Source organism: Nansenia antarctica, assembly GCF_963989245.1.
Source record: "Nansenia antarctica genome assembly, chromosome: 15".
NCBI lineage: Eukaryota > Metazoa > Chordata > Actinopteri > Argentiniformes > Microstomatidae > Nansenia > Nansenia antarctica.
In genome coordinates, this window is record NC_137685.1 from 4354906 (window position 1) to 4365611 (window position 10706).

Here is a 10706-nt window from a genome sequence, read left to right on the forward strand (position 1 = left end):
CACACACACACACACACACACACACACACACACACACACACACGCACACACAGACACACACACACACAAGCACAAACACACGCACACACACACACAAACACACACACACACACACACACACACACACACGTCTGGGTATAACAGTAGGTGTTGTTGCCTACTATTTTTGTTCAGTCTGACGTCAACATAGTGTGACATGAGCATCATAACATGTCAAATAACTGCATCTAAAAACCGCCATCCCTCTCTACAAGAGCACCAACTGATTGTCAGCAAACATGAACAGGAGTCATTAGTTACCCCTGATAACATAACATAACATTTATTCATTCAAATGTCATTGTTAAAAAAACACTTTCTGAGGTAAAAGTGATATTTAGGCTGTGTTTAGGTCCTGTGTGTTACTCCTCCTAAGCCAGTCGTTAGGCTCTCCCTCAGGCCTACAGCTCGTCACGGCCGGGGCGTCGCTGCCACTTGCGGTGCTGCAGGACGTAGTCCACCGCCTCCAGGACGAGCCTCATAAACTCCTCTGTGTCAAAGGAGTAGTTGGTGAACTTAGGGTGCTCCCCGAGGGTGGGGTGGTGACCCTGTGTGTCAGAGAGAAACGGAGAGAGACAGAGAGAGAGACAGAGAGAGAGACAGAGAGAAAGAGAGAGAGAGAGAAGGAAGGAAGGGGGGAAGGAGATAGTTAGGGAGGGAGGGAGGGAACAGAGAGTGTTTTCAGGTTGTTTCAGACATCTCATTTCACTCTATATCTGATATGAATATAATAATAATAACGATCATAATAATATTTTAACAAACATAATAATAACACATTTATTTCTCAAGTGTTTTTCTAGAAACCCAAAGACACTGTCACACATCAGAAAACAAAGAGAAAAATAAAATAAACATCAACTAAAATAGAAGCTCGATGAATCCAACATGAAAAGCTATTTTTAAAAGGTGGTGTTATAGAGCGTTTGAAGGAGGACAGAGTGGGAGCGTCCCTGAACTCCCTGCGATGCAGTGTGGACCGAACGCTTCCAGATGAGTGTGTTTTTATGAACTCCGCAGGTGTGTGTGTGTGTGTGTGTGTGTGTGTGTATGTGTGTGTACTTCTACTACCTGTGTGTGTGTGTGTGTGTACTTCTACTAGAGTCAGAAGTGTGTGTATGTGTGTGTGTGTGTGTGTGTGTGTGTGTGTACTTCTACCACCTGTGTGTGTGTGTGTGTGTGTGTGTGTGTGTGTGTGTGTGTACTTCTACCACCTGTGTGTGTGTGTGTGTGTGTGTGTGTGTACTCCTACTAGAGTCAGATGAATGTGGTGATAAATGCATTAGCTATAGATGAGCATTAGTAAGGTCTCTCTGGGGACCTGGGGCAGTGAGGTAGGCGAGGGAGGAGGCGGGGGAGGAGGCGGGGGAGGAGGTGGCTACAGCAGCGGCGGTGGAGTTTCCCTACCTTGTCCTGCGGGAGCACTTTGTCCCTTTTCTGCCAAGTCACGTATCGGATCCCCCGCAGCCGAGCCAGATCGCGATAGCAGCTCTCGTCTTGACAGTTATATCTGCGGAGAACAGATGCAGACACTTTATCCTCTTGTCTCTCTCTCTCTCCCTCTCTCTCTCTCTCTCTCTCTCTCTCTCTCTCTCTCTCTCTCTCTCACAAACTCTCCCTCTCTCTCTGTGCTCCTCCTCCCAGCCCTGGCCGACACGATGATGAACGTCTGGTTAATTAGGCCGTATTTCACCGTCACACCACACAGCTAAGGGCTAACAGAGGCACAGCATGGAGCCAGACTCCCATCACAATCATACACAGACACGTTCACAACACACAGGAGGGCCCTTGCACTGGTCTCCCCCATTATACACCATCTATAGAGGGATGGGAGGGGGGGACAAGGAGAGACAGATAGAGGGACAACAAGGTAGGTAATTGGGACAGACTGAGAGAACAGATTAGTGACAGACAGACACAGAGACACACACACACACACACACACACACACACACACTGATAGGTAATTAAGATAGACAGACCGAAAGACGGACACACACAGACGGACACAAACATAGGACAGATGGCCCCCACAAGAGCCATACATTGGACACACACGGACAGAATGTGAGTTTAGAATGATAAGGTTCTATCTCCGTTTAGGGCAGTTCAGAGATATTGAGCGTCAACGTTTTTACATTCCATTATGTTTTGTTAGATGGAACCTTTGTATTTTATGAATTACTAACTCAAAAATGTCAACAGGCTTTAATAAACACCTAATGGATCAGATTATGTAAAAAACTAAATTTTGACAAAAAATGTAGATAGAACCTTATAATTCTAACATCACGAGAAGTCTCACTCACAGCTCGAAGACCACGGCCCAGTCAGGGAGGAAGAGCAGGTGAGTTAGCCCCGCCCCGTGCATCCCGATGAAGATGTCCGAATTATAGGTAACCTTGAGCTGCTCCAGGAACGGGAAGTCCCTACACACACACACACACAGACAGACGGACAAAGAGAGAGAGGTCACACACGCCGCTCCGCCACACGATACTTGATGCTCCACATATCTTCTTCTACCTGAACAAATCCATTCCATTTCCATCCAGTTACCGTGCTACAGTAGTTAGACAAAAAACGAAACACGGGGTTGACTTGAGTAATTCTCATACTAACCCTTTCCATCCTCATCCTCATCCTCATCCCTCTCTCACATCCTTGCCATGTGTTTAGTTAAGCAACTCCTTTACTCTTAGTTTCTCCTCGGGCTGCTGTCTTCCAGCAGCGCCACATCATTTATAAACAGTGACCTGCTGTTGGTCGAACTGGCCGTGTCCAAATAACACAAACACTGTTTCACTCACTTGTATTTGTAGTCGACCACTTCGACCTCCAATAAAGGAACGGTCTTCAGGGCGTTAACGAGCTGCAGGGAGCACAGTGAGATGCATTCTTTGATCAATGAGAGCGCAAACAAATATGGACACTGGCTGTATAAATCAGAGGCATTTTACTCCAGTAGTTTATAGCAAATAAGATTTTAAATGGCCATTTAAGAGTGCGTGGCAGTAAATCAATGGAGACAGAGGGAGAAGGAGGGGAGAGAGGGAGGGAGGGAGGGCAGGAGGATGGGGAGGGAGGGGAAGGGGAGTGGAGGGGATGGGAGGGGAGGGAGAGAGGGAAAATAAAGAATGAGGGGGGTGGGGGTGGGAGGGGGAGAGAGCGGGACGTGCTGGACTCACCTCATGAAGGTTCAATATCCTTCGGTAGTCTGTGCTCCGTGCCAGGAAGGTGAGGCGTATCCGCCCCTCCTGAAACCGGGAATACAAACACTGATCAGTGTCTAGGACGAATTACATCAATACGTGGTGGGGAGACAGTCTCCATATTGACTGTGTGACTTCGTGACTTCGTGACGTTAGAATTATACGGTTCTATCTCCACTTTTTACATAATCTGATCCATTAGGTGTTTATTAATGCCTGTGTGGTGTTATTTTGTAAATGTTGACATTTTTTAGTGAGTAATTCATAAAATACAAAGGTTCCATCTCACAGAACATAATGGAATGTAAAAACGTTGACGCTCAATATCTCTGAACTGCCCTAAACGGAGATAGAACCTTATCATTCTAAGCTCACGACTTGTATACCTAATACCATACAGTAAGAGCGATCTTGAAAAACCCTAACGTCATCCATAAGATGAATAAGCAAAGGCAGGAGTCAATTACCAACATATATTATTACGACAAACCAATATAAACAAACACAGAAGAAAAGGGATGATTTCACATAATTTTTCAGCCTTTCACTCTCTCTTTTGTGAGCTCATGGAGCTCCAGGGTCTTGGGGTTGAGAGAAGAGCCAGCATATCTTATACTGCATCTCCATCTAGTGGTTAAAGGTGCTATTATACTTCCTACCCGTCTCTCTTTCCAGAATAACGGTATGGTTTTGTGCCGTTGGCTGTGAAAAGACTACGTCGGAAAAGACTATGTAGTCTGAAACTTAGACTTGAAAACCGTCTGTATTTAGAACGGAGCTCTTCAGGCTAACAGTTTAACTGAAATGATTAGCTCCTCTGAAAGCAGTCATATTATTCTATGCGACGGCTCTGAAAGGGGCTCTGGCTGTGCATACAGAGAGCTGATAGGGTGATGAGGGGAGCACAATAGAGGAGAGAGGCTACAGTGTCTCTCTCTCTAGCCATTAATCTAGTGGATGAAAGAAGGAGGCAGAGAGGAGGTCAGGGCCGGGGCAAACCTTTTCATTCAGCGGTCCCGGCGCTATCGCTAGCACCACCATCTCGCTGGAAAGCATATTTAGCATATTGTCGGCATCAGGCCGTGAATACTGAACGAGGAGCTGCGTGCGTCCGGGAGTCGCCGCCTCCGACTTCAGCGGTCGTAAAGATACAGTGAAGTGCTTTTAGCCTTCGGTCATAAAGATGAGGGTAAAGGCTATGTGTTTGTGAATTATAGACCTCAAAAGGTAAGGCGTGTATGGAGTAGGGAGAGAAGATGAGGGACGACAGGGTGGTGTGTGTTCATGTGTGTGTGTGTGTATGTCTGTGTGTGTGTCTGTCTTCAGTGTGGTCAGTGTTCCCTACCTTGGGCCCCTCCTGTGGAACGTTGAGTCTGTGTAGGACGTGCTGGGAGAACGCCCTGAACATCCCCTCACTGTGGCAGTCAGATATCTGGATTAACACAACAAATAATACATCTGTTAGTTTCATCTGGATGACACACATTCACACACACACACACACACACACACCACACACACACACACAGACACAAACACACTGTGCGAAATTGGTCATTTGCTAGAAGATATCTGCCCATTCCAAACATATTCCATATAATACAAACTCTAAGAAACACATTATCCATGCATATCACAGGCCAGTGATTCCCTCTCATATGCCGAAGCTCAGCAGTCATATAACCGCATGAATATAAACATAAGCAGCGGGCAGAGCAATCAGAACCTCAGATATGAGGCTAACCTATCAATATTTTACACCTCAAGGCTGGCCTCCAAGACCTACACATTTACATGATATCTTTACACGAATCTCCTTGAAATTATCATTTAAATAACATCAGCGCCGGGCCTTGCATCTGAATGCATAACATCAACATATTTGACCCTAAATTGTTGTTGTGTTACGACCAAACAGGATATCGAAGCAGACAGGAAGGAATACATCAAGAAAACATATAGAGCAAATGTGATCAAATCAATAAAAAAAAAACTGAACTCACTACGGCTGGAGCATCCTTAAGCACTTCAAAGACATCCCCCTTTCCATATCTATATATCTATATACACACACCCATCCTATCACTGTATTGCAATGACATAGAGAGAGATAGGACACCTACCAGTGGAGTGTTGTAGAACAGCCCGTATCTCATCCTTGGGAGGAGGGAGAAATAGGCGTCTTTGAAACACACCTGAAAACAAGTAACAGATGCCTGCGGTTATTATACAAACATATGCTGTTTTTAAGCAAATGCACAAGCATGCACACACACACACACACACACACACACACACACACACACACGCCAGATTGATTTCTTGAACACCTACCCTTTTAGAGTCAAAGGTTTTAAGATGAATGATGTCATGTTCAGAGAAAGCCCTCCATGTTTCACTGAACAGATCCCCATACGCATAAAAACTCTGAAAAGTACAAATATCATAAGTGAGAATGATGAGATATAGACATTAATATACTGATCTGATTTGTGTAACACTAACAGCAAAATGATGTGAAAAGAAAGCATTCACTAATTAACTGAACTTCTTCCAACGACGGCCGTGTCATATTTCATGTAACATCTGTTATGATGATACGAGTCTGTTATAAAAGTCTGTTTTTGTAGACAAGGTTTGTGTTTCTTCTTATCGCGGTATTCTCAGGACAGCCACCTGTTATGCTGGGCCTGCTCTGTTGTGTTGTCTGACAGATGAAAGGCCCTTCCTCTCCTTCTCTCTGACAGTTTTTTTCTCTCCCTCCCTTTCTCCCTCCCTTTCTTTACTCTTTCCTTCTCCTCCAAAAGCAGTAGAGGGGGAACAATGGACAGGATAAGGTTCCCCATAAATCATTCTGTTTTTCACCCGGTGCTTCCCCTTGATTCTCCCCCTCTGCACGCAAAACCGTATATGAGAGTAAGTTGTAAAATGAGAAATACATCTCGGAGATACATACTCATAAACTGATAAACAACCACCGTTTCGCTTCCTTTTTCATATGGCTAACAAATCACTACGCCCTGAAAGCAGCCCTATAGACAGGAAAGCTACCGCAAGGCTACTTTCACAGGGATGCCATCTAACAGGGTATTCTTTATTCACAGACCTGAACTGTACTGGAGAAATGAAAAACAAAATAATGCCGTAGCTCAACTCTGCCGTTATTATATCGCTCACACCCATCCCCCTCCTATCAGATCTGTGAAAGGGACGTCGGTCCGCAGGGGTACTGACCGTGTCCCACATGACAATGTTGACGTCTCGGCTGAAGGAGTTGTTGATGTGCTGGGAGATGTACAGGTTGACAAAGTCACAGAAGTGATGGTACATATTCACCCCTGCCAAGAAGCCACAGTCAAGTTGTTCTGTTCTCATACAGCATCAGTAGCTTGTGTCAGTCACTCACTATGTATACATAGTTCAGCCATGTAGCATGTACACACAACTTGAAAATACAATACTGGACGCTTGTTCATGAATATGGTCCATGAAACATGAAAGAGTGTGGAAAAAGACACACTGTTGGGCTACACACAGAGCGTGAGCTTAGAATGATAAGGTTCTATCTCCGTTTAGGGCGGTTCAGAGATATTGAGCATCAAAGTTTTTACATTCCATTATGTTTTGTGAGATGGAACCTTTGTATTTTATTAATTACTAACTCAAAAAAATTCTACATTTTAAAAAACACCACACAGGCATTAATAAACACCTAATGGATCAGATTATGTAAAAAACTCAATTTTGACCAAAAATGGAGATAGAACCTTATAATTCTAACGTCACAGAGGTCAAATGAGTTCGTTATCATTACTGTAGTGACAGACCCCTCCCACCTGCATCGAGTTTCATGAACACGGTGGGCTTCTCGACGATGATGTCACAATGCCCCGCCTCCGTGGGCCGGAAGTCGAGCTCCGTGTACGTCTGCAGCTCAGCATACCTTCAGCAGGAACACACAAAATCTATTTAAGTGTTTCAAAGAAACCTTAAGAGGAACAATGCAGCACTGTCGTGTGGTGCAGGGTGGGTTAGATCTAAATCAAGTAGAGGCAGAGAGTGACGACGGTCTTGGTGTGTCTCACCAGGACTGTAGAGGGCTCTTATGTTGCCCCTCAGCTGCCAGCGCTCTCTTATTCAGACTGCAGTGTCCCCCGATCTCCCCTTTCTGGAGGAAGTCCTCCATATACCTGGAAACAAAACAAGGGTGAGAGCCAAAACCTTGGGGAACACCCCCCTGCCCCAAGGCTTCATCCCTTATTATACAACAGTTAGTTCCGACCAAGTAATTTGATTGGACAAGAGGCATTCCATGAGTGCTGATATACAGTATAACAGCACTGGGACTTTTAACTATATGTATCACTCTGAAATGACCGTTAATACAAAGTAGCTAGCCTGCAGATGTTTGTGTTCAGGTTACTAGGCAACAGTCCAGTTGCGGAACAATTTTTGGGTGACGGAGCCAAAATAAATGATTAAATAAACAAACAAATCATAATCTGTTGTCACTTATTACTGTTAACTAATAAATTGCGCTGTAGAACTGTGGTATAAAAGCAATATCACCATATTGCTTAATTAGGTGTACTAACCTTTCCTGACCCCTACGAGAGTTCCGCAGGTCCAGGTACAGGTTAGTCGCCCTACAGAACCTGGTGTAGCTGCTACATTTCAGCGATGAGTCCATCTGAGGATACAACAGTTGTAGCATTTAGTAATCGCTAGAATTCAGATAACCAGTCAACATTAACGTTAACGAAACATGGTGTTTGTGTTATGTGTGGACCACACCCATCAATTCAGGGAAATTCTTGAATGAGTCTGAATGATTATAACTTTATTGTGATCGAACAGATATTTCCAAAGAGTCTGTTTCTGTTTCTTCTTCTAGCATTATGACTGGTCCCTGATCCGAGTTTAGATCACTTTTCCATTGCTATGACTTATGTGACGATGAGGTCAATGTAAATGTTATTCTGTTCACTACTGGGCATCTGAGGGGAACTGATGGGAACTGAGGAGGAGGAAGGGGGGAAGGAGAGGAAGGCTTACAGGACTGGAGGCCTTGCACAGGGTCTTCATCTCACTGAGGCGTTCCCTGACGTAGCCGAAGTCTGCTTGTTTCCAGAACACATCCTGGGCCGCCTCCACTGAGCTGGCCCTGAGAGAGAGGGAGAGAGAGGGAGAGAGAGAGACAGAGAGAGAGAGAGAGAGAGAGAGAGAGAGAGAGAGAGAGAGAGAGAGAGAGAGAGAGAGAGAGAGGAGAGAGAGAGAGAGAGAGGGAGAGAGAGAGAGAGGGAGAGAGAGAGAGAGAGAGAGGGAGAGAGGGACAGAGAGAGAGAGACAGAGAGAGAGAGGGAGAGAGAGAGAGAGAGAGACAGAGAGAGAGAGAGAGAGAGAGAGGGAGAGAGAGAGAGAGAGAGCGAGAGAGAGAGAGAGGGAGAGAGAGAGAGTGAAAGAGTGAGAGAGAGGGAGAGAAAGAGTGAGAGAGAGAGAGATAGAGACAGAGAGAGAGAGAGAGAGAGAGAGGGAGAGAGAGAGAGAGAGAGAAAGAGAGAGAGAGAGAGAGGGAGAGAGAGAGAGAGAGAGAGAGAGAGAGAGAGAGAGAGAGAGAGAGAGAGAGAGAGAGAGAGAGAGAGCACTATCAGGCCAACTGATTTGTGACACGGTCTGGTGAAAGGGGTAACAAGCCTGCAGCTGATTTAATGTTCAGACTTGAACCCCTGACTACACCCCCCCTAGTTCTCTCACTACCTCCTCCCCCGTTGACTCCTCCCTCATCACTAACATCATCATCGCCTCCAAAACAACCACCTACTTCCGCCCCATCTCCAACCTATCATTCTTCTCCAAAACCCTAGAGCGCGCTGTTGCTGTCCAACTTCACTGTCCCATTAATTACGCAGGAACATACAAATTATTATTATTCATGAACATACAAATTGAACTTCGTGTCACAAAGAACAGGGTAAAAAAAAACAGAATTCCACTAAAGTGAAAGCAATGACAGGTATCGTACCATCCTGAGTCCAGCTTGGTGCAGACAGGATAGCTGAAGCGGTCGCCTGGGGTACAGTTCTTCTCATAGCCCCAACAGGCCGACACATGTAGCAGCGCATCCTGTAGTTAAAACATCAGAAGAGGAGGGGTGGGACACTTACAGACGTGCTAACACACACTTGGACAACCCACTGGAGAGGCCCAACTAAACGTACAATACACCCCCATCTTGACACAAAGCAAAAGCTGTAAGCAGAGGAGATTCTTAAGCTTTTCTTCTAGCATTATGACTGCCAATGGCCCCTGGCCCAAGCATAGATTACTCATTCTTGCTATGATGGATAGATGATAGATGATTCACTTACTTAGTCAAATGTGTTTGTTGTAAGTCGCTTTGGATAAAGGCGTCTGCTAAATGCCAAGAATGTTAAATATTAAACTCTAAGCTTTTGACACTCCCAGTCACCAAGAGGTTGCCTTGTGCTGCTTAAACAGACTTACTTTGCCAACATTTCTACTGAGCTCAAAGTCAAAATAAGCTTACTGCCCTGTGAACTTTCTAAACCTTAACACTTAACTTGTTTTTTATAATTATTTTTAAATGACTGGACTTTTTAAATAGGCACTACATTTGATAAACACTGCTATGTCTGTCTGTTTGTATTGTATGTATTCATGTCTGTGACCTATGTGTGTTTTTAATGTGGAAACGTATTCTTGAGCTGCACTTCTGCCTGTCGAAGGAGAATTCCTGTCACTGTGTGACAGACAATAAAGCTATCTGGAATTGAACATGAACAGGCAGAACTGTGGAAGAGAGAAAAACAATAACCCTAACCCATAATGATGCAGTAATAACAACACAACATCTCACCCACCCGAGGAAACCATTCAAAGTGCATAATTATCTTACTTTAAAAGGGCAGCGCGGGTCTTCCAGGCAGAGCTTGGCCACTCTCTGGTTGTTCCGTAGGAAGTAGGGGATATGCTCTGCTGGCAGTGAGGAGAGGCTGCTGTATTCCAGAGGTGGTTTGTGGCTGGTGTCCTCAGCCTCCTCGGCAGTGACCACAGTGTAAGTACAGACCATGCCTACCAGCGCTACCAGCAGCAGCATAGTCAGAGCCACACTCACACATGAGAGAGTCGGACTGGCTCACAGCATCACACCAGACTCTGCAGAAGAGAGAGACAGAGGCTGTAATCTAGGGTAAGGGATGGATAGGATGCCGCAGTTTACAAGTTATGTGGGTATGGGCTAGTAAGTGTGGGAAGCAGCCGTGAGGCGGATCTCAACTCTGTGTAGGAACAGGAGAGGTCCTGTTGCAGGAAATATTAGTGACCCTTTTCCTACCATTGTCTGGGCAATCGGGGCTGGGATAGGGGAAATTGACATCAAAAACAAGTATGGGGACAGAGAGCTGCGTGACATGTGACTTGTGAGAAGAATGC

The 10706-nt window shown here is 45.2% G+C and overlaps 1 protein-coding gene across 1 annotated transcript; it reads right to left on the reverse strand.

Annotated features, from left to right (window-relative positions):
• Positions 1-284: 284 nt before the first annotated feature.
• On the reverse strand, positions 285-10371 carry eogt (EGF domain-specific O-linked N-acetylglucosamine (GlcNAc) transferase; the record flags this gene model as incomplete). Its single annotated transcript, XM_080545477.1, has 15 exons — positions 285-587; positions 1447-1549; positions 2352-2471; positions 2853-2914; positions 3231-3299; positions 4600-4686; positions 5378-5449; positions 5589-5681; positions 6489-6592; positions 7091-7197; positions 7340-7444; positions 7850-7944; positions 8310-8418; positions 9277-9377; positions 10171-10371. The coding sequence occupies 15 exons, from the start codon at positions 10369-10371 to the stop codon at positions 441-443; spliced, it is 1575 nt and encodes a 524-aa protein (XP_080401603.1). The 3' UTR covers positions 285-440.
• Positions 10372-10706: the final 335 nt, after the last annotated feature.